This window comes from Arachis ipaensis, chromosome B1 (assembly GCF_059453495.1).
Source record: "Arachis ipaensis isolate K30076 ecotype BB chromosome B1, ASM5945349v1, whole genome shotgun sequence".
Lineage (NCBI taxonomy): Eukaryota > Viridiplantae > Streptophyta > Magnoliopsida > Fabales > Fabaceae > Arachis > Arachis ipaensis.
The window spans coordinates 47609947-47635929 of NC_142436.1; the positions used below are offsets into that span (position 1 = coordinate 47609947).

At 33.4% G+C, this 25983-nt stretch overlaps 1 protein-coding gene across 1 annotated transcript; it reads right to left on the reverse strand.

The window, feature by feature from the left end:
- Nucleotides 1-2785: 2785 nt before the first annotated feature.
- NS1 (Class II aminoacyl-tRNA and biotin synthetases superfamily protein) lies at nucleotides 2786-11883 on the reverse strand. The gene is made up of 16 exons (XM_088501407.1): nucleotides 11682-11883; nucleotides 8746-9279; nucleotides 8338-8406; nucleotides 8096-8206; nucleotides 7534-7638; nucleotides 6438-6575; nucleotides 5880-5960; nucleotides 5686-5763; nucleotides 5493-5561; nucleotides 5257-5331; nucleotides 5048-5131; nucleotides 4827-4913; nucleotides 4346-4441; nucleotides 3782-3856; nucleotides 3374-3500; nucleotides 2786-3222 (listed from the first exon to the last, which is right to left on the reverse strand). Exons 2-16 carry the CDS (start codon nucleotides 9133-9135, stop codon nucleotides 3107-3109), a joined length of 1701 nt encoding a protein of 566 aa, XP_088357533.1. The 5' UTR covers nucleotides 9136-9279; nucleotides 11682-11883; the 3' UTR covers nucleotides 2786-3106.
- Nucleotides 11884-25983: the final 14100 nt, after the last annotated feature.

The window sequence follows — 25983 nt, forward strand, 5'->3', positions numbered from 1 at the left end:
GACACTATATCCCATAAAAGTGAGCTAGGACACTATATCCCAAGACGCATATTTATATACATGATAGAAAGGTGACATCCCGAGGGGATGTGTCAGGTTGACAGTTGAATTGACAAGTGATATCACGGCCAATTAGGACAGACATTCATCATGTGCATCCTACGTATTTGTTTGGATTGATTACTTGCATTATGCCTAGTTGTATAACATGCCTAAAAATGCTACTTGAGTTACTTGTTGTATATGCAACTAACTTGTGTTTTACTTGTCTACATTTAACTGTGTTTTCTATTGGGATTGAGGAGATTCGATAGGTGGTGGCGATGGAATCGCATGGAAGATAGGTTGTCGAAGGTTGTGGGACAACACGTGGTGTCAGTTAGTTAGAAAATTCATAAGTTAGATAACCCCTTTTATGGATTTAAAATGTTTTGTAAGTTTGAATTTTATGCATGTGGGGAGTTCTAGGATTGTTTTTGACTTTCTAGAACCTTATATCTTATCTATTGGACATTGTTAGCATACTAAGAACCCCCGGTTCTCATACCATATATAATTGTTGTTTTTCCGATACAGGTCGCAACCCATCTCGATGAATTTTGCGGATGTGATGACGGAGCGGAGAATGGTTCAAGTTGTACTTTTGTTTTATTTTTATTGTAGTTATCTCCACTTTTGTGTTGCTTTACAGGTTTTTATTCTATAGACTTTGAGAGATAAGATGTTAGCTGTTTTAATATAAAAAATTTGTTATATCTTTTGCTTAACTAGCTGGCCTAAATTCTGCCGCCAGTGACTAGTTTCCTTTTGATTATATATATATATATGCTTATATGCTTATCTACTTTATATTTCTTATATCTATTACCTTGTATATCTTTAATCTTTTGCAAAGTTTTATATACTTGTTTTTATTCTTACTGTCACGCCTTAGTTATCTTTGCAAAGTTTTATATACTTTGTTTTTATTCGTGCCGTCACGCCTTAGTTATCATATGTGAATGCTCCGTGTTTTGTTTCTTCTATTTTTATTTTGATCTCCTGTTCTTATTGGGATTCTAATTTGTAATATTTTCTTGAATTATATACTATTGTATGAGCCTTAGAATTGTCGTGATGCTTTATGACTTTTGCTTTACGGCTATAAGGAAACTTAGTGTAATAGGGTGTTACAATAGTTATCCGAGTTAATAGTCAAAATCGTCCCTGAAAGATACCTCGATCTCCATTTTGGTCCTCGAAAGACAAAATTAATCAAAATCGTCTCCAAAAGATACACGACTTGGTCACGTTAGTCCTTCCGTCAGTTGGATGATGACGTGGTGGGTTAAGGCCACGTGTCACTTGACATGTAAAAAAGTTATTTATAATCAAAATAGTCCTTGAAAGTTCAGACGTACGTTATTTTCATCCCTAAAATTTTAAAAATTAATCAAATTAGTCCTTATATAATTTTTTTATTTTTTCTTGATAATATTAAATTTGAAATATTTTTTGATACTACTAATTTTAATAGAAATGTAATTGACAAACAAAAAATTAGTAATTGTATATTTTCTTCTTAAAAATTTTTTCAATAAAATTATCTCTCTCCTTTAATTCTTCTCAAAATCTCTCTTGTTCTTTTCTATTCTAAAACATTTTCCTTACATTATTACATTTTGTTGGAATATATATATACTCAAAATTAAAATGTATGTATTTGTTAACCTAAACAAAGTTATATGCTCAAAATCAAAATTTATATATGTTAACCTAAACAAAGTTATACCACTATTTTTTTCTACTACATCTTTTTTTTTTTTCATTACTGTATTACTTACATATAGAATGTAATGATAGTGATATTAAAAGTCAAAATTCAAGAAGATCCATAAATTTTGCTTCAATTTCAAACTTTACAAAAGATTAAAAATTTGTTGCTTAATTATTATTATTATTATTATTATTATTATTATTATTATTATTATTATTATTATTATTATATATGCTAAACGAATTGCTTCTTAAGCGTACTACATGTAAAGATCATAATAAATTTGTGTTTCATATGTTTGAGATCATTATATAATTTTTCTTTTAATATCACTACCATTACATCATATCTATAAGTAATACCGTAATGAAAAAAAATTAATAGTATAACTTTGTTTAGGTTAACATACATAAATTTTGATTTTGAGCATATAACTTTGTTTAGGTTAACAAATACATACATTTCAATTTTGAGTATATATATATTCTAGCAAAATGTAATAATGTAACAAAAATGTTTTAGAATAGAAAAGAATAAGAGATATTTTGAGAAGAATTAAAGGAGAGATAATTTTATTAAAAATATTTTTAAGAAGAAAAGATACAATTACTAATTTTTTGTGTCAATTACATTTCTATTAAAATTAGTAATATCAAAAAATATTTTAAATTTAATATTATCAAGAAAAAATAAAAAAAATTATATAAGGACTAATTTGATTAATTTTTAAAATTTTAAAGATGAAAATGACTTACGTCTAAACTTTCAAGGACTATTTTAATTATAAATAACTTTTTTACATGTTAAGTGACACGTGACGTGCCACATGTCACTAATCTAACATGTCAACCAATCATCTTGTGACATATGACATTAACCTACCACGTCATCCAACTGACGAAAAGACTAACGTGACCAAATCGTGTATTTTTCGAGGACGATTTCAATTAATTTTGTCTTTCGAGGACCAAAATAGAGATTGGATTATCTTTCAAGGACGATTTTGACTATTAACTCAGTTATCCAAGAAAATAGTTATAATTGCACGACTGTGTAAATGTTTTATGTTTTACATTGTGAGTGCATGAAAATTTAACTCTGAAACAAAAAAAAAAAAGCCAATCTTCTACACCTGGAAACAAAAACATACCAAAAACAACCATACTAGCAAGAAACAACCTTTTTTTTTCCAAGTAGAGATTCTATAATTTATATTGCTCAAAATACATTGTTTTTAATATTGTTGTGCAGATAAAGAATACAATTAGTTGCCCTTTACCTTAACCTCTAAAAAATAGAAGTTCGTATAAATAAAATGAATGTAGATTCTGTCCATATATATGCAAGGGTCTAAAACTCAGCGGAGGCAGGTGTACGAGGAAAGGGAATGGCATCCCTTATATTGTCCATTCCTGTTGCAAACTGCACTAATCTCTCAAACCCCAAACCAAACCCTGCATGAGGCACTGCATTCACCAACACAATATCATCATTACCAACAACCAACAATGAAGGATATAAAGAACAAGGGACACAATATTATATTTAAATGATTACTATCAACTGTTAAAATAGTCTGAGTACGCAACAATTAAGAGACTTGAGCATCATCTTCACCTGAACCATAACGACGCAAGTCAAGATACCACCAATATGCATCCTTATTTAGCTTTAAATCATCTAAGCGGGCTTCGAGATACTCAAGCCGTTCTTCTCTTTGGCTTCCACCAATAAGTTCACCAATCTTACATAAACACAAAAAATATAACAAATCATGAGTATATCTTTACATTTAGTTGAGTTCCTTAAACAAACAACATAGATATTACTGGAATAAAATTTAAACAAGAGGCTTCACCAGCCTAGGGTAATTAACTTGTATAGGAACTCCATGTTATCTAAAAAACCAAAGCTTAACCAACTATAACTCTTTCGGGTAGTAGTAAGGAGATGTGAGAATTTGATACTCAAACGGTTCTTGATGACAGTAATAAAAAAGAGGGGAAAAGGCAATAGAAAACATACCTTTGGAACCAACATGTCCATGGCTGCAACTGTCCTTCCGTCATCATTCTGCCGCATATAGAATGCTTTGATATCCTGAAAATTTCAAATCCAACAGCCAAGGTAAAATTGTTTCACCACTGGTCATCGACTGCTTGGATAACATGTTGAGATTATTATGGTAGAGCAGAGAAAAGGAATAGAAAGTCTCAGAATATGAAACATACAGATACAATATTATACGGTGTGTTACAAGAAGCTAGAAACCATTCCTATTTACAAGGATTTATAAATAGAATTATTGTGTTGCTTACTATAACACACCAGACCATATGTCGTCGTATCAACACATTTCATATTATTTGCAACCTTTCTATTCTTTCTTCTTTTCTCCTATCCTACCTACAACTACAAGCCATATTCTCAACAATATTTAACAACCACCAAACAAAAAGTAAGCAAAACGAGGGCAAAACACGGATTTCAATTTTCTCAGCCATGCTGAAATTTCTTATTCTTTTCATTATGTTGTCCCATAATTGAATAGAAGATAAGGAGCAGAAACAAAAGGAAAAATCAACATGCCTTCGGATAGTCTCTGATTATAACAGGGCAACCACCAAATGCCTCTTCAGTTATATAACGCTCATGTTCACTTTGCAGATCACAACCCCATTTCACCTATGGAAGTCAAAGAAACCGATGCTAAATACTTGTAAGCACCTAATATATGAAAATTAGAGTCAATACAACAATAGCAATCAAGCTTTGTCCTTGTTGGACCTCGCAACATAGATCAACCATGGAATTCAATTCAATATTGAAAATAACGTTGCAGATTATTATTGTGAATTGAATGCGTGCTAGAATGGATAAAGTTCTTCACCTACTAAATTTAAGAATACACAAAAGCCAAAAATTAAGTGCACATTCACTAAACATAATATTACATGTTTTAGTTGGAAGCATGACCTATCAGAACAAATGCAAAAGGAAATGGTTGGAGAAGCCAAGTGCAGAATAAGGGTTCCACTGCAAATGGGAAAATGAAAATATGACTGATTACCGGGAATTCAAATTTCTTATTTGCTCGAGACAGAAGATCTATCGCTTCAGTGTAGGTTATTTGCACAACATCTCTGTTTGCCAAATCCTTTACATAATAATAACAAAATAAAATGGAGAAATAGAATATCAGTGATTAAAATTAATATGGACAGCTTAAGGGGAGAAAAATCTCAGATAAAGGGGAGAAAAATATCAGTGATGGTTACACTGAGCTCATACACTCAAGCGGTCAATGATTCCCTTATCAATCCATGTATTGAAAAACTCCATGTCTTCCTTGCAGTTATCAAGAACATATCTAATCTTCAAGAAACAAATGCATCCAGCGAAAAAGCTTTAATGTGAAGAAATGATATAAAAATGAGCTTCGGAAAAGGATCTAACCTAAGACCATGAAAACTTCAAAGTAATTGTGGAAAGTTACATACTACAGACTGAATATATGCAGTAGCACAAGCCATGTCATCATTTAGATCAGCAAAAGCAAGTTCCGGCTCAATCATCTGAGAAAAAAATAAATACAATATATTTCCTTTAATTCTTGTTCCATCAAACAAACATAACAGTAACTAATACGGAAGACTCAGAAACTTATAAACAAAAATGAATGCATGCTCTGAATTCCAATCTGTTCAACTTTAACTCAAAAACAGAAAACACTGACCCAAAATTCAGCCAAGTGTCTTGACGTGTTAGAATTTTCTGCTCGGAAAGTGGGACCAAATGTATATACCTGCATAGGTACAAGATTCAAAGTGAATCTCAACTAAATTCAAAAATACTAAATTCTATGGAAGACAAACCGAAGTATAAAAATTTTAAAATGAAAAAGAAGAAATAGGAGGAGGTGCATGTACATCAGAAAGAGCAGTAGCATAAGTTTCAGCATTGAGTTGGCCTGAAACAGTCAAAAATGCTGGTTTACCAAAAAAGTCCTGGTGCACAGAGTAGTTTTAGTTAGAATATGTAAAGCACAAACTTCATTGCATGCTTGTTGAAAATTTACAAATGACAACCGATATCATAAGAGCAAGCATAAAAATCTGCCTACTTGCGACCAATCAATCAATCCATTATTCACTTTTGGAATGGCATCAACTGGAGAATCAGCAGTTTCATGAGAATTTGGTATCTGTAAATTAAAAAGGAAAAATATATAAGTAAGAGTATATAGCCATAATCTGATCTTAAACTAAACGGAGAAATATCTAAATAGTGCTGATTGGATAAGATTTGCTGATCTTGAATTTAACATTGACAAGATCTTGCTTATAGTAGTTTTACTGAAACATTATCTTAAATTTTAGTTCTTTAATGTCAATTTATCAATGCCTGAAAGTAAGCTTATCATCCTATAATATTCTTTTTTATATACTCTTCTGAGAAAAAAATGAAGTTTTCTTGCATCTGTTTAATAGCATCGGACTGCAGAACTGCTTGCTACACAAGTTACGTTTTGTAACAAATTTCCTACTTAATGAGATTATTTCTGTGGGGGAAGAGGAGAGGAAGAATTATGCCCTTGCATATCCAAGGTGCATCAACACAGAATTTTCATAACTATATATTACTATGAAGAGGAACTATCTCTGGATGGAGCTGTGAGTACCAATGTAGTAACACAAAACTGTTCACCCGCTCCCTCACAATCTGAAGCAGTGATAATAGGACTTGCGACCCAAATAAACCCATTCTCTTGGAAGAATTTGTGGGTAGCATATGCCAGCGCATTCCTAACCCTTGCAACCTGAACCATTTTTCACCATAAAAAGAACATGATGACTTAAAAAATGATTACCACCTAAGGTAAGATAGTAACAGAACTTACTTGAATCAATCACACCATCAGAATTTTAAACAAATACAAGCATAGCAAAATATGTTGTGCAATTGAAAAATAGAGAAAGGAGATTAACAAACAACGGCTAAACATTTTACCCCGCAAAACATATCTATAAGAATAAATTGCATAATAAAAAATTAACAGGACTAGGTCTTCAACCTACAAGGATGACATTAATTATTTGAAGGTCCACTTGACTGGGCCGATAAATTGGAAAAGTAACAATGTAGCTTAGATTTAACTGATGAACTGGTATTTGAATATTTATGGATCGTTAATTTTAAATACATTAATCAAGATTTAACACACCTATCAGTGCATACCAATGCAACACACTTGAAACAGAACAAGACTAACCTCCCGGGAGTAATTTCAAATCAATATCAAATATGTTTACAATATTTCTGTGTAGATTATTTATCTAAAATATGCAATATAACTATGTATACAAGATCTCATTTTTATTCATCTATATTAAAAGATTTAAAGCTGTCACAGTAATTCAACTTAAATTGTAAATAAAAAAATAAAAAAAAAACTAAAACTAGCTAGGTCTGACTCAGATTTTATGAATTTGATATCCGCATGAAACATGCAAACAATAGCAGTTGCACCCCACTACACTATAGCACTGAACAAATCAAACTAAGAGATGTGTATTCCCCACCATTCTTCTATGTAGAAACCCTTAACTATAAACCATCTGCAATAGGACGGATGAAAAACAAGAACATGAAAAGGATTTATAGGCAGATGAAAGTTTTTACAAGAAGGAAGACTAAATAATTTTTTCTTTTAGAATAACGAAGCAGACAGGTTAACAAGCTTGATACAAATATGCTTAAAATAAAGGAAACCATACTGCACCAAAAGTATTTGTTCTTGGCCGAAGATGCGCTTTTGTTCTTAGAAATTCTCTGCTCGCTCTTTTCTTTTGGATGGGAAAGGAAGGATCACTCTTGCCAACCTGAACATACAAGACCAAATATTAGCATCAAATTGCCAGCTTGGATTCAAGATTTACAAAACTAAAGTTCGAATCATGTCGTGTCTATTGGCATGAATACAAATGGAGAAAAGTAAAATCAACTTTAATCATTCACAGAAATTAGAGATCTACATTACATTCGAATTCAGTGAGTAAATAATGAGCTTAAAGCAAAAATTTTCAGGAGCTAAGCCAAAGAAACAGAGCAAGCCATTTTGCTATACACAATTGAGACGTCTCAGTACTGCTACAAACATGTCCACATTAAAATATTTGAAATTTTGAAAATAACAAATAGCAGTTACAATGCCAATATATAATAGGGGAGATGTCTATACAACATTTTGGCTGACTAATATAGGCAAGATGCTGAAATTCTATGAGAGCAAAATAATGACTTAATGACCAATTTGATTGACAATGAGGGAAGACTAACCAATACTATTTTGTTGACTTTTAATTCCACTTTCTGCTTGGATCCTTGGCTCTCCACCACAACTCCTTGCACCCAAATAGACGCACCAGTCGTAATCGAACCAGATTCAACCTAATAATAAGCTCCAGATCTTGAAAACAGACAGATAAAAAGCTACAAATCGCACTGATGAACTTAAAATACACCAGCTTTCATGATAGGCATGAGTGACCACCAACCAGAGTTTCAGGAAAGAAGCATACCTGATCATAACCTTCTGCTCCCGAATCCATCACACATTGCATATTAGAAAGGCAGGAACCATCGTTAATCTAGATACAACAAACAATTTGCTCAGTCGAATCACACAAGTTCATTGCCACATCACAGATAAAACAAACTTGAAAGGAAATAGCATTTTCCTAATTGCGTATCTCACTTGAGCAGCTCCACTTTATTGGTTAGGTAGTTATACATTAGTTACTACTTGGTTACTCTTACTACAAGCTAACAAACCAACCAACTAACTAACACACTAGCTAACTAACCAACCAACCAACTAACTAAATGACATCTGTATTCTCTAGTATACAACTCACATGAAATAGGTCCCATGTGCCATCCAGTTGAGAAAAATGAGAGGAACAAAGAGAGAGATAAAGAAAGGTGACCTCAACAAAGGTAATGCTGCTCTGAACACGAAGAGTGCGGACCCAACCCGTGATGACGAGACTCTGGCCAAGCTTATCCAACCCTTGATCTGGCCCACCCTTCACATCAGCCACCTTCAGCTTTCTCCGAAATTCTCCAACTTTAGTGTGTGCTGCGGCGGCGGCATCGCTGGATTGGAGGGTGGCGGTGCAGAAGGAGCGGGTGGAGAAGGGGGGAGAAAGGGAAGAAGAAAGGCAGTGGCAGCAGCGGGGGAAGAGAGGCATGGTGGTTGTGGTGGTGGTGGTTTTAGGGAATGTGGCGAGAAAAGAGTTGAGATTGAGACGTAGGTGCTTGGCTACTTTTGGTGCAATAGACATGGCGGCAGCAGCAGCAACCCCTATTGCTCCCATTCTGTGGCGCTGTTGAGGACAACGCCGACGGAGGATATATCCGTTTTTTTCAGTACAAACTCCAAACCAAGGTTGCGAGAACCGAACCGGTCAATGAACCGGTAGAGTGACTGATTCAATGGTTCAGGTTCAACCGGGGTTCAACTGGGATTCAATCGGTTTAATTAAATATATGATAAAATTATAAAAAAATTTAATATATAATTTTAAATATTTAAATTAAAAAATTTTATGCTGATAAATTTTAAAATTTTTCAATTTTTCATAATTTATTATTAAAAATTCACAAATAATCAACAACAAAATATAAAAAAAAAAGTATAAACAAAAAATTCCAGAATAAGCAAAGCAGTCAGAATCAACCATAAATATCTCAAAATTAGAAAAATTTCAGCCATCCAGCACAATGCAATGAAGCATGCACCATAACACCATCAACAATTCAGAATCAGAAAATCAGCAATCAGAATTACCAATCCAAAATTAAAATAAATCAGCATAAACAACACAAGATAGAATTGTGGCAATGTTTTTATTTTGAATCAATAACAGCAAAACAATTCACCAAAATAACAACTACAACAGACTGAATTGAAAACTAGCAACCAGAACCACCAATCCAAAATCAGAATAAATCAGCATAAATAAAACAGCACAAGATAGAATTGTAGCAATGTTTTTATTTTGAATCAATAACAGCAAAACAATTCACCAAAATAACAAGCACAACAGATTAGATTTAAAAATCAATCTCAGCAGAATTAATAAATTAAACAATTGAATTTATAACTCATCAACGACAGAAATCAAATAAAAATTCAAAAATTAATATCTCAAAACTCAGAATCATCAATAATACACAAGGTTCTGAAAACCGGACCGGTCATCAAACCGTTTTAGTCACTGGTTCATTGGTCCAACCGGTGGTTCAACCGGAAAAACAGTGTTAAAATAAAATAATAGATAAATTATAAAGGACCAAAGATGAAGGTACTCCAAGAACTGCTATTAGATGCAACAGCATTCAACATTATCACATATTCTCACACACACATACAAAGCCTTAACTCAAAGAACAACCACAGCAAGTGACTTGGAAAGAAAATGTAAACACCGAAACAATCACAAGCATACAGAACATGTGAATATTATTATAGCAAACATAATAATAAAATAGCTCTTCTAATGCGTCTCCGAAAATATCCCAAATAAAAAAAACTACATAATCTGATCCACTTGATTCAGAAAGCTACATATATTAGAAAAATTAAGAATCAACTAAAAGAAAAAGAAAAGGAAGGCCTGGTTGATTTGATTCAATTGCCTGAGATGAAGAATCAAACAGGGCTGAGAAGCTGAGATTTTAAATGTTAAACCTCAATATTCAAATACCATGACTCCATTATTGTTATTATTACACCCTTCTAATGTCACAAACTCAATATATATTATAGTCCGTTGACACTTGTGTATTCACAACTTGGCCTCATCATTCTGATTCATACCTTAAGTAGAAGAAAAAGTCCCAATCAGCTTTCGTTACAATTTTATCCAGAGAGTTGGGGTTTTGGTTCGGAGTTCATGCCAATGATAATGACGAGAGGGATGAATCCGTGAATCAGTAACATAGGCAGTGCAAATTTTAACAAAGTTCATCACAAATGATTAACAACAACAAAAAGCACTGAAGGAACACTCAGTAATATAGGCAGTGCAAATTTTAACAAAGCTCATCACAATGATTAACAACAACAAAAAGCACTGAAAGAACAGTGAATCAGTAACATGGGCAGTGCAAATTTAAAATTTAAAAGTTATCAATTTAAAATTTATCATCAAATACAATCAGTGAGCAAAGCCAATCAATCAAGCACTGACTAGGCATTCTGTTCTGATTCTGTGACTGGGAAGCAACAAATTCAACAACAAATTCAAGTTACAGCAACAAATTTAACAAATCCCAGTAAAGTCCGATTTACAGCAAAAAGGCAAATTTATTGATTACCAATTCAGCAACATGCAGAAATACAGGGAGAAGGGAAATCTGGAAAAGAGAGAACACTAAACCAAAACATTAACCAATAATCACAAAACACAAAACCTTCACCCAGCAATTACAAACAAAGCCAGCAATTACAAACATTAGCACATTATAAAACATTCCAAAACACTAAACCTTCATCCAGCAAAACCAGCAACTACAAACAAAGCCATCAGTAAATTTGAACCAAAAATTAAGAGCCATCAGCAACTAACAGAGCCATCGAGCTATCGGTAACAGAGCCATCAGTAACAGAGCAAAGAATTGAAAGCAACAGACTAACAGAGCCATCAGTAAATTTGAAAAAAAATTTTACAGGCCTCAGCAACCAGCAAATACAAGACAGATCCATCAGCAGCAGACAATTACAATTTACAAAACATTACAAGAAAAATGGAACAAAAATTGAACAACAATTTCAGAACTTCAAACGAAGAAGAAGACCGAACATTCAGAAATTAAAAGGAAGAAGCGGAGGCGAAGAATTGAAAGCAGGGCCACTAACCTGGGTTCCGTGCCGAGAAGCCAGCGAAGATGAAAACGACGTGCCGAGCTACCTGGGGAAGAGGAAGATGAAAACGACGTGCCAGCGAAGATGAAAATGACACGGGGAAGAGGAAGCAGCGGCGGCGCTGAGGACCTGGGGACGGCGGCGGCAATGAAGGGCTAGGGTTTTCCTTGACTTCAGAGGTCTCCAGGGAGTGCACGAATTATTTGGGGGGGGGGGGGGATTTTGGTTCACGAATGGCTCTGCTTTTGTTTTGTTTTTTTTTTTTTCAAATAAACAAAACGGCGTCGTTTTATTCGAACCGGCCGGTTATCAGTCCGGTCCAACCAACTAATAACCGGTCGGTTCGACGGTTTTTAAGCGATTTTTTCTCCAATGGTTATAAGTATCGGATTGAACCGTTTTTATTGTCGGATTCCGGTTGAATTGGTTCGACTAGCCGGTCCAATCCGATTTTTAGAACCATGATAATACATAATATGTATATTCAAAATAAATTTCAGATTTCAGAGGAATAGAGTCAGAAAGAGTTAGTCTGAGACTTGAGACCTGAGGGTTGAGAATTGGAAAATTTTGGCCGGAAATAAACTGCGACTGCAAGACCCCACACGGAAAAGAGAAGTAACGACGGCGAGACACGGTGTGGAGAAGAGACGCAGAAATGACGTCGGCGAGGAAGGGAGAAGCAGAAACGACGAGGACGGGAGAAGCAAAAACGACGCTGGGGAGAAACGGAGAAGCGGCGACACCAACCCACGGCGAGGAGTGGAGAAGCGACGACGACGACCCACGGCGAGGAGCAGAGAAGCGACGACGACGACCCACGGTGAGGAGCAGCGACAGAGAGACGACAAAGAGGGCGACAGAGAGAGAAGGGAGAGAAGGGTTCGCCGATGACAACGATGCGGGGATGTGGGGGATGCGGTGGCTACGGGTTGGGTGGCAGTGGGTGGCTACGGTCGCTGTGGGTGGCTAGGGTTTTTTTTCTTTCAATTTCAATTTCTTCAGTTTTAGAGAGGAAGGGACGAGGGAGTGGGAGTGGGAGTGGGAGTGGGAGTGGGGTTGGGGTGGGCTGCAGGTCTTGGTAGCCATTTAGGGTTTTTTGTTTTTTGTTTTTTTTAATTAACTATGAAACGACGTCGTTTTGAGGATTACAATGAACCGAAAAATCTTTAAAAAATTGGTCGGTTCTGACGGTTCATCAGTTAACCGCCAATTCGACCGATTTTTTGACTAATTTTTTACTAAGCGATTTATGAGCCTAATCAAACCAGCCTAATGGCCGGTTCCAGTTAATCCGATTAAACCAACCGGTTCGATTTGGTTTTTAGAACTATGCTCCAAACTGTATCTAACAAGGGCGTGCGTGTGTCGGATTTTTTATCTTAATAAATAAATTAAATATAATAATTATCAAAATAAATAATTTAAAAAATATTTACCGAAATAAATATCGTTCTCTTATCTCGTTTAAACTGTAAACAAGATAATTTTGCATGTGTCTCATTTACAGTATAAACGAGATAGATGTTATCTCGTTAAATGAGATATATGCATTTATAAATAATTAAATATAATTTTTAAAAATAATAAAAATATTAATATTTTTAATTTGACCAAACTCTTAAAAATGAAATGTTTCAAATAATAGGAAAGATAAACCGTCCATTTTAAATAATAGGAGGATGGACGGTCCATTTATCACGTTAACACGTTTACTTTGAAAGCACATAAGTAAACGAGATCAGAGAAGAATATTTATTTCGGTAAATATTTTTTAAATTATTTATTTTGATAATTATTTTATTTAATTAATTTATTAAAAAAATCCTGCGTGTGTCTGGTTTTTATCGGGTTTTTTTAATAAATAAAATAAATCAACATTTACTACATTTTTTAAAAAAAAATTTACCACAATAACAAGGGGGCGAATTTGGTTTGGGGTGGCAAAACGAGTCGAACCCGTTGGGCCGACCTGCTGAATCTACTAGAAAAGGTGGGTTGGACTAGATTTTGAAACCTGTCAAATTAAAAAAATCTGCCAAATTTGCACCGCTAAATTTGCGGGTTTTGCCAGGGCGAGTCGGTCCGCGGGGCCAAGGATTTTTATTTTTATTAAATAAAAGAGTGATTATTACTACAAAATTCATAATTATATAATTTTTAAACTTTTTTATTTTTTATTTTTATTCTTCTTTTAATTATTAATTTTATTTATTTTATTTTATAATTTCGTATATATGTTTAAATTATGTGACTTATTTTTTAAAATAAAGATAGTTTTATTGATAAATATTATTTTGAACAATTTTATTAAAGTTAAAAATTAAAAAAAAGATAGTAAAAAAATTTATATTATAATTTGACTATTTTTTATTTGTATTTAATTTTTTAATTATTATTTTTGATTAATTTTAGTGAATTTTATTTTTCAAAAAAAAAAAAGTGTCAAGCGGGCCAGTCTACCGGCCCGCCAATCTGCCATAAAATAGAACGGATTAGCATTTTGAACCCACGTTAGTTGGAGGGGCGGGCTGGACGGCCCGTTTATAGTACGGGCCCAGACGGAACGGGTTTTGCCACCCCTAGATTTGGTGCACGTTGCTTGTTGTGGCTACTGAAATGCCCAAAATCTAATTTGCGCACTAGAGTCATATTTAGTAAAATGAAACAAGTGTAATAACCCATGTCATGCACATGATAAAATTAAAATTATAAATTTAAGTTATTTTATTAAAATTAATTTGAATTATAATCATTTAATTAATAAAAATGTAGCATATCATGCGTTGTTCATTTTTTTTAATCTGGTGTTAAGTGTATCAACTCTAATGTAATTATTAATCGTTTTTATTAATCTACTCTAATAGCGAGCACGTGACGGTGCGACGAGTGGCTGGCGATGACGAACACGTAACGGCACGACGGGTTTGTTCTTTATGTCGTTGAGTGGCTGCTAGGTTGTTCACTTATTTGGGTTTAGGTTTGTTTGTTGGCTTGATTGTAACATGTAGGAGTTAGACCCCGATTATGATGAGTTCCATGATCCTAGTCAGGAGAAGAGGGAATTGTTAGGTAGATTTATGAAAGTAGGTGAGATAGTTAAATGGGTGGGTTAGGGAGTTTTTTACTATGATTGTGTTTGGAACTGGGTTAAATGGGTTGTGCCTATGCTTGTGTTTGTAATATCTATTTAGTTTAATTTTTATTTTTATCATATGTTATAGTCTATTTTAAGATATTTACTTAATACATCATGTGCTAATACTAAGAGTATTTTTTAAAAAGATATATACGTAAATATAGATATAATATGATTACAGATATAACATAAACAAATATATTAAATAAAAAGTTAAACCAATATGTTTACCAATGCATTTGTTAAGTTTTGCAAATTGGAGAATAAGTATGTATTCAGTTGCTTGATGATCACGTAGATAATTGAGTAATTGGGTTACAAATTGATCCCACAGTGTGCACTTTATTTTTTTCTCATTTCTAAATAAAAGTGGAAATTAAAAAAAATAGTAATATATCATGAAAAAGATAAAAGATTTTGCATATGAATAGATAATTGTTACAAAACAAAATCTCGTTGTGAAATATTAAAATTTCACATATTGCAAATCATGAAGATCAACCACAATGTAATGGTCACTTCTCCCTATTTTTGACCATGATATAAGCTCTCATTTTTCAGTTAAAAGTCCAATAACATCTAATTAAAAAAATGAATAAAAACTATCAAATTAAGGATAAATAAATGAATAATATAATAGATTACTTATAAATGAAAGAAATTTTATCAATTTATTTTATACTAAATGATAAAACTAACAATATATTAATAAAAGGATATACCTTTAAAAAAAGTCATAATATAATTTTAAACATTTGTATAAATTAAATGTTAAAATTTATGTTATCGATAAAATTATGCTATTATATAATTTTTTGGCAAAAATTAAAATAAAAAATAATTTTGTGTAGGTTAATACAAATTAACCACATACTAAATAAGTTAGACTGTTCGTTTGTTTGTTTCAATATATCAGCATGAGCAAGAAAATTGAAATGATTGTTAGAAATTTTACGATCATCGACCGTATTTATTATACGTGGCTCATTCTTAAAAGTTATTCTACACACGTGTGCAATTGGAAGATAAATTTTGCTTGATTTCTCAATCATAAAATTTGAGAAGACATAAACCCTCCCCTCGATCAGTTAATTCTCAAACATCTTTGTCAAATAACTCTTGATTGAACAATGAATTTTATCACACTGTAAAATAAATTAAATATAAAAGCTATTAGCACTTATAAAGCTATTAAAAATATTTATAAACTGGACCTACCATCACCTGAAAGAATCATGAAAAATAATCAACTAACCATATCATCTATTATAACCATTTTATGTAAGTCGTCTTGTTCTAGTCAAATTTAGCTAGGACTTTCCATAACCTTATATTCTTGCCTTTATTTTTCAAATCTTTCATCACATAATCTACCATAGGTAATACTATTGATAGAATCTTAGATAGTAGCTATTAGGTATGAAAAATAAAAAACAAAAGAGGAACTATGTCTATTATAAATCATCTAAATGATAAATAATTGTAAATGATATATATATATATATATATATATATATATATATATATATATATATATATATATATATATATATATATATATACTAATTGTACATGACAATAATAAGACAATATTTCCAATTAAGATACTTGCTACAATTAGGTAAAAATTATGCCATTATATTTTATTAACCTTTATGATTAATTAAGTAGAGATACTTGTTCAGTATATATATTATCTAAATAGTTAAAGAAGAGAAAAAGATATAATACTAAATAAACAAATTATTGTCAAATAATATAGAGTTAAAAATTTCGTATTCTATAAAAAATGATATAATCTCCAATGTATTCATTATATAAAATAAGTAAGTTGAACTTATTATCAAAATTTAAACATAACTATGAATATTATTGGATGTGTAAAATTTTTAATAAATATTATTATTGTTAATTTATTCGTACCCAATTATTAATTATTTTATTATTTATTTATAATAATTTTACATAGTTGATTAAAATAATTGTTATATCAAAAATAATATTTATTATTTTCAGTTTTTTTTAACTTAACTATTTTTTTTCTTTGTTATATTGAGAGCAAATAAAAATAAAAATAACTTAAAAACCAAAAAAAGAAATAAACTTCATATTCAAAAATTTAAAAATAACATACGAAAGGAGAATAGTCGTAATATATAAATTGAGGCAACAATTTAAATTTAAATTAATCTAAAACTAATTTAATCAAATACCAATATTAGAACTAAATTTCTTAAATAATATTTAATCTATTCTCGTCCTTAGACACGTATAAATTAGAGTCATTCTCGTAACGACAACCAACTGAAACAACATCATAATTTCGAACATTTAGAATTTGTGCATATTCAGACCATCTCCTTGTTAAATAAGCTTCATCATCTACTATCTATGCAATGCAATAAGGTATAGAATTATCACACTGAAAAATTAAACTGACATTTATTCTCCTAAATGGCATTGCATTGATGTAAAAGAAGGCTGGTAATTTCTGAAAAAAAAATTATAATATGTTATAAAATTATTTTAATTACGAAAAGTTTAAAATAAGAAAATTTGAATAAATTATCAATCGTTGAAATTGCATCTTCGAGTTTGACACCAATTTACCAAAATTAAATTTAAATTGAGAAAATTCAATCTCATTATGTACTCCACTTCAAAGATTTTCAGGCAGATATAGAAAGCATGGAAGGATGGAACTTGAACTTGGCCTACAAAGCTCCATGAAAATAATTCTTCAATAAAAAATCGAGCTCCTTCCAAGAAAACTAACTTTACCCACATTCAATTAGGTTGGTCATAATATGTGAGTAGATCCAACCATCGTTCGGTAAAATAGAGTTTATTGCCCCTTCGTTGGACGCTTACATCCATGTAATTAGAACTTGAATCAATGAATAAAACTTGAGATGGTATTTGATGGATGTGATGTCGCGGCAAAAGATAATCGCACTGGAACATTAGACGAAAAGAATAAGTTGAAGTAAGAACAATCATTAAATTATCAAAAGTATAATATAATAGAATGAGTATATAAAAAATATTATAAAAAATTATAAATTATACCTTAAAATGATCAAATTCGATGTAAAACAAAGAATACATTCTTATTCTATGAAGTGGTCAATAAAGAATAATAAATTAAAAAAATGAGTTGACTCTCAAATCTAGGCTCATGAACTAAAAAAAACACTATATATAGTCTTTATTAGAACAAAAATAATTATATAAATTAATTATTATTAAGTTAATTTTTTATTATTTACATTATACATCATATATTTGCTGTGATTGAATAAGCCATTATCATATCATATACATTTTTATTATGATTAGAATCATAGATTTTTGTTTTAATTTTTTAAGGTAGATATCAATATCAACTTACCGAAAATTATGATTAATTTAAAATTATATTACAATGATTGAAAATTAAAATTATTGACAATTAACATAATTATGTATTAAATGCTAATTTAAGACTAAATTCTCAAAATGGTCTCTCAGATTAGGCCCATGCACTAATTTCACCACTGAGTTTCCAATTGCACCATATTGGTCCTCGAGATTGAACTCCGGGCTCCATAAAAGTCCCAAGCCTATTTTCGGTCTGAGTCAGCAAATCGGAGTGCTGATCTGGAAGGTGACTACCACTGTAAATGTGGAAACGGCTATATGATGTGGACATTTGGTGAATTTGCTCCAATATAGTCCCTCTATAAACCCTAAACCCAATGTGAATCCTATCTTCTTCATCTTCTTCTTCCACTTTTATCTTCTACTTCTGCTACGGCTTTCCATCATCATCATCATCATCATCATCATCATCATCATCATCATCATCATCATCATCATCTTCTTCTTCTTCTTTTTCTTCTTCTTCTTCTTCTTCTTCTTCTTCTTCTTCTTCTTCTTGCAAGTATAGTACTGCTCGCAACGAAATTTGTGACAAATGATGGATGGTGCTAGTCACGTATTAAGAAGTTCGAGCTGCTCCTCTTCAACCAGGAACTGGACAAGAACATCAGTGCGAACTAGGCCTGAAAAGGTGCCGGAGTGGTGTAGATGTGGATGTCGCCCCATCCTTAGGTGGTCAGGGATTGAAAGGCATCCTAACAAGTCTTTTTTGGGTGTCCTAATTATAATGTAAGTGGGTTAAGCTCATTTATGTATGATTGATGTGTCTGTATTTTAAATTGGTATGACCATTTTCTGGATTATTGCAGACCAGCGGAAAGAAATGGTGCGAGTTATTTGTTTGGGCAGATTCTGAACAAGAAGATGTGGTTTGGAAAGCTGGTGATGAGGAGGGTGAACTCAAAATGAACTTGGCCTGGAGGCTAAGAAAAGTGGAAGCAATTGTGAGAACTCAGAAAGTGTTAATTCAAGCCATGTGTTTAATGTTGTTGTTAGTTGTTATTTTTGTGTTAATGTTGTTGTTCAAAGTTTGAGCATGACATGGATTATATAAGTGTATTCCTGATTATAACTACCATGAATGAAAAAAGTTGGAGATAATTGGATGAAAAGATTTGGCCTATTGTGGTCTAACATTTGATGTGAATACGCTTAATGTGAATGCTTAGAAAATAAAAATTAAAGACAGAATAACCATATGGTCAATAATTAAAGCACTGCCATATATATAATTTATCAAAATACCATAGTATGCATATCTTTAAGGTCTTGAGTATTTTGATTACCAAATTGACAAAGCAAACATAATAACAACAAGCAAACATCAAAAGTGGATCATCACCCTTGTCTATGACCATTGTCATAATAGTTCTCCAAAATAAAAGTAGACTCATTTAAAAATAACTAGCTAACATCAGAAAGTGTATATTTTTAAGAAACATAATCATTTTTTTTGTGGCTTAAATCTCAGAGTTGGTACAAACTTTAGCATGTTTGCCAATCTTGAAGCTGTAGCTGAATTGGCTCCCTGCGTTAGATCTAAATTTGTAGAAGTTGTTGGAGGAGATGATCTTCTTCTAGTTGCCAATTTTGTATGTCTTGTTGGAAGCATCTGATTTAATTCAAGTAACAGCAATGTAATGAAATAAGTAAATAAATAAATACTGATACACATGAACACTACAAAGCAAATAGTAAATAAATAATGATACACATGAATGTTACATACAGTAATCAAGATAGTTGGAGAAGATGTGGTCCCACCTTTTGAGTGTCTTCGGGTTCAGAGTATGTTGGCTGAGAGAGATCAATCTCAGCAGGTTGGACTTCAATTTCAACCAAGCCAACACCTACCTCAACTTGCGGATCTTTGACAATAAGAGTGGGATCAACATCATTAGCACCCTTAGCAGCAGCAGGATTAGCATCTTCAAGATTAATAGCAGGATGATCATTAGTGGCATTAGTAGAGCTTGGTATTAATAGAGCAACATGAAAAGTAATAATCAGTATTTCAGTAATCAAATCAAATCAATAAATCAATAAGCATAACATTAGAACTACAACCATTAGGCTTTTTGCATCAATGAATTTAATAAGTATAAGCCTAGCATCAGATTGAAAATAGTACAAGCATGAAAAGTAATAATCTGTATTTCAAAAATCAAATCAAATCAACAAATCAATAAGCATAACATTAAAATTACAACCATTAGGCTTTTTGCATCAATGTATTTAATAAGTATAAGCCTAGCATCATATTGAAAACAGTACAAGCATGAAAAGTAATAATAAGTATTTCAATAATCAAATCAGATCAATAAATCAATAAATATAACATTAGAATTACAATCATTAGGCTTTTTGCATTAATGTATTTAATAAATATAAGCCTAGCATCATATTAAAAACAGTACAAGCATGAAAAATATAGACATAAAAGCATATGCTAAAAATTTTGACTTCAAATTTAACACACACACAGCAAATTATACGCACATATTAAATGGAATGTATCTATTAACTAATATACCACTAACCACCAAAATGCATCAGTAACAAAAAATCAAACATATTTTTTGTATATCAGAAATAAAACACCACCTGTGTGTCTTGTAGTCTCCAAGGTCCTGATGCAACAATTCCAGGAACCACTTCTAATTATCTCAGTTCTCGACGTTCACAATTGCCTATGCAATCACATAGATGCGGTGATTAGCATCTTGTTCGACGGCCGACAATATTTGGCTTCCAAATACGATCTTTAAGAAAGCACTATCAAGACCAATTAGTGGATGGCAGCCAGCTTTAAAACCGTTCTTACAACCGGCTGAACACACGTACATCTTCTCGAAGATTGGATCCCCATGTGGCTATGGAGTTGTGCTAATTTGAACAGTTGATTCTGGGTTGGTCTTGAGTAAAGTAAGGCCATAGTCTCTCAACATAGCATACTGTGCCTTCTCATCTCCATATACCACATTTCTAACATCACTCAGTACTCTTGAAATTGAATTTCTATTGAGGGATAGATCATACTTTATTTTGAAGAATATTGTAGCATCGCAATGTCTAAAGTTAGGATACTTCCTCACTTTCTTTACCAGCTTACTTGCAACCTAGTTTCGGTTTGTAGCCCTATTCTTATCCTCTCTAGGACAAGTATGATCATCCATGAAAGTCTTCACTTGCCAGCAGCTGTCCTCATAGTTCCTTGAGGCATAAATCACTCATTTGCATTCTTTGACTTTACATATTGCCCTTACCCTTTTTCTATTATTTTTCTTAAACTTGATACGCTTTCTCTCTTGGATGGTGTATTCCCTCACAGCCTCTTTAAAGTCTCATTTGGTATTAAATTTTATTCCAACTTCAAAGTGCAATTCACCAAACCTTGCACCCTCTCTAAACACTGAAAAAACTTCATTAGAATCATCATCTTCATCCAACTCATCTTCAGAATTTGGTGGGGTTTTCATCTCCAACAAATGCCATGAATTTGTACCATCAGAATCAGCTCCCGAATCATAAGCATCATAGTCTTCAACCCTTGCATCCCCACAAATCCAAGATCAACTTCTTGATCTGAAACATCTTTCACAAATGCATCATCATCAACTATTATCTTCTCCTTATCCTAACCAGATGCACCTGTAGGATCATTCTTCAATTTCACATCCTTCCTTCTTGAGAAAGAAATATTAACCAACTCAATCGAATCAAAGGAATTGTCATCCCATATTGGCTTATAACCTTCATCTTCAGTACTCTCATAATTATCAGAGGAGTCTTCATCAGAAAATAGAACAAATAATAAAAAAATATGTGAAAATAATACAAAATCATAAAATATAACCTACTTTAATAATTATATATATAATTTATAATAATATTTAATAATATTTATAATTTAAATTAAATTGAATCTCTCCTTACAAGGAAGGGAAAATAAAATAGTTTAAAAATGAAATTAAGATTAAATGAATTTACGAAATTTTTGTTTTTCCGTGGGTTATTAGACTTCGTTGAGTTCCGGAAATCATAATAGAAAAGTGTGCCATTTACCACCGCCGGAGATATTTTACATTTTTACTCCATTTCTTCTTCTTCTTCTTCTTCTTCTTCTTCTTCTTCTTCTTCTTCAGCGATAACCATGGCCGACTGAAACCCTTCCACCGATGACCTTGATCAGCTCCTCGACAGTAACGACCTTTTCCTCTCTCTATGTTCACACTCTTAACACTTATCACCTTGTTTTTTATTTTATTTTATTTTATTTGCATTCAATCATTTCAGGTGCTTTGGATGATTTCCAAACCTTCAACCTTAATAATTCCTCCGCTCAGAGGTCCCTATTTCCTTCAATATAATCACTTCTCCTTTCAATCTTTTCAATTTTGTTGTTTGAGTTTTTCTACTTTGTTATGATCTATTAGGAGTGGGGAAGCAACTGTGGTGAAAAAGGAGGCACCTTCGCTTCTTTCTAGGGTTCAAGGATTGGGGATGGGTGGTGGGTTATCCAATTTGAAAAATAAGAAAAAGGGAAAACAGAAGGCTCCCAAAGATGCCTACGTCAGAGGCTGTCAAGGGTCTCGAATTCATGGCTCCGTCGTCGGCCGATGATTTCGGTAAGCATGCCATGATGGAGGATTGGGTCAAGCAGTTTGAGGACCTTGTTGGCTCTCAGGTAACTAAGTTTATATTCTTCCATTCATGTGAAAGCAATTTCTAATATAAGCATTTTCTCCTTCTACAGATCTCTAAAAATTATGGACTCTCAGACAAATTATTCTATAATATGAAGCAATTTCTTCCTCTCCTTATACTTTGGCAGCTGCTGGTTTTTCAGATTCTTAGGAACATTTGTTTTTTAACTTGTTAGAATAAGAAGGCTTTTATGCATTACTATTTCCCCCCTTTGTCTACTCATAGTTAAGCTAAGTTTGTATATTATATCAGGGATTTTGTAACGTTTTGTGACAGCAATCATGGTACTAGTTATTGCTAGTTGCCCCACTAAAATTTTCTTATTGATTCTTTGATAATCATTTCCTATTGGATGTTTGATTAATGTTTACTGCCTCGTGAATTAATAATAATTTTCCAATGGCCTGAGGCATAAACTAGTATTTTTTGTCTTCTAATTTTATGATTCCATGTTTTTAATCTCACAAGTCAATGAATATTGGTGGTGTAAAATAAATTATATATACCTCTGGGGAAGCACCATTAGACTTGTATGTTCAAATCTAATGCTTGTGAATTTTATTAGTTTAAAAATACAGTAATTCGGTACTTTTCAACGGCAGCTACTGAAATATTTCGAATATCAAAACAATCAATGGATGAATTTTCGGATTTGTTTATTTAAATTATTTAAATATTTATTTATTGAAATGTTTTAAAAAAATTATCGTTTTATACTTATATTACACATGTCAGTTATACAGGACAAAAAATAATTAAACATGAGTTAAACAGAATTTGGGTACTGTCAAAGGATGTGTAATGTTTATATCCTGGACCAATAATTGAAAGCTAGGTCCGATAATGTAAAAAGACTCACCAATAAAGATGGACCTCATGAAAATCTCGATCTCTTTAAAGAGGTCAGACAATGAGGTTCAGCTCTACCTGGCAATGCAAGTAGCTATCTCCTTAAGTCTCTCCAAATAACTCTACTTCATCTAGAAGGTAGATCCTAACAAACTCCCAAAATAAAGGAAACACTTATCTATCAGAAAAGATAGAACTACTCCAACAAAGGGATTTAGATCCTCTAAAGTTTGAATTTCACTTTAGAAGGTAAAGTTTGATTTCTCACTATTTCATAGGTGGGACCAAAAGAAAATATGAGAGAGAAACCATTCAAAGGTGAGAGATTAAACTTTACCCTCTAAAGTGAAATTCAAACTTTAGAGGATCTAAATCCCCAACAAAGGTGGTTATCAACTCTACTATAAATACACTGGTATCCCCCAAGTATAACTCACGTTTTAACCTACTAAAAACCTACTTAAAGCCCTTACTAACTTAAGCATCAGAGTTTGTTGCAGGTACCACCCCCTACCTCCTCAAGAGAAACTCGAACAGGCGGTACCTAGACATCAACAAGTCGGACGCTGCCATACAAAGGGACCTGGACCTCACGTTCAGGCCCAAATCAATGTTTCAGGTAACCCTCGGAACATTGGCGCCGTTGCCGGGGATCTCGGATTCACCCTCTGACAAATGGTAGACCATGAGCACAGAGATGGCTATACAACATCTGAGTCTGAACCAGAAGATCAACCAGAAGACCAAGCCCTCTTGCTTCCGCCTCTACCACCACACCATGGCCCCCACGGGGAAGGGACCTCAGGAAATCCTCAGCCAAGGAGGATTCAGTCCAAAGTCCGCCATCCCAAGGCTGAGGACCAACCCCACACGACTGAGATCCTGGATCTCGTTCACAGCAAAGAGGATTGATTACAACAGCTCGAACACAAGGTTGAACGACAACGGGAAGTAAAACGAGAGTTGCGGAAAGAGGTAAGGTGACGAAAGGAGCTAGAAGACAAGTTACAGAAATCGGAAGCCGATGTACATAGGAGGAATAATCGGGCGGAGTATGACGAAAGTCCCTTAGGTAGACAAGATCTGTTCGCAGAAGAGATCATGACGGCTAAAGTTCCTAAGAACTTCAAATCGCCCGACATGGATCTCTATGACAGAACGACCGACCCGAGCCACCATATCAGCAACTTCAGAAGCAGAATGTACTTGGCTGACACTTCTGACACCACTCGTTGCAAAGCCTTCCTGACTACTTTAACCAAGGCTACAATGAAATTGTTTGATAGCCTGCCCCCAGGTCGGTCACTAGTTTTGACGACCTGGCCAGAAAACTTTTGATAATATTCTCCATCCAGAAAGACAAAAGGAAGTACGCCCCGAGACTGCTAGGAATAAAGCAAGAGGTTAGGGAAACCCTTCGAGACTATATAGAAAGGTTCAACAAAGCTTGTCTAAAAATTCAGAACCTATCAACCGAAGCTATAATTATGGGTCTAGTCAATGGCCTTAGAGAAGGGCCATTCTCTCAGTCAATATCCAAGAGATATCCGACTTCTCTGAACGAAATTCAACAAAGGGCAGAAAAATACATCAACATGGAGGAAAACTCCCGACTTAGGGAACTTCCTACGCGATCTAACTTGCCCTACTATCAAACTCGGGACAAAGAAAGGGAACCCAAGAAGAAAGAGGAGCAAAATATAGAAAAGCCTCGAAAGTATCACAACTACACCCCTCTGAGGGTTTTCCTGGTCGATGTTTACAGAGAAATATGCCATACAGAGAAGCTTCCGCCTCCTCGTCCGATTAAGTATAAGAAGGCTGGAAGTCGGACCGAATATTGTGAGTACCACAAGCTGTACGAGCATTCCACTAACGAATGTTACGACCTGAAGAATGTCATCGAAAAGTTGGCTAGAGAAGGCCGACTCGATAGATACCTACCAAACAGGTCGGACAACCCGAGGAAGAGATGAAGGGATGAAGAAGGAGGACAACCAGAACGCCTTCCTTACACCCCCGAACAACATATACACATGATTAGTTGTGGATTAGCAGGAGGAAGAATATCAAAATCCTCATGAAAAAGGCACCTCAAAGAAGTGTACCAAGTCGGGGAGGACAATCAATCGTTCGAGTTGCCCACTATGTCCTTCACTAAGGAAGATACTCAAGGAATAC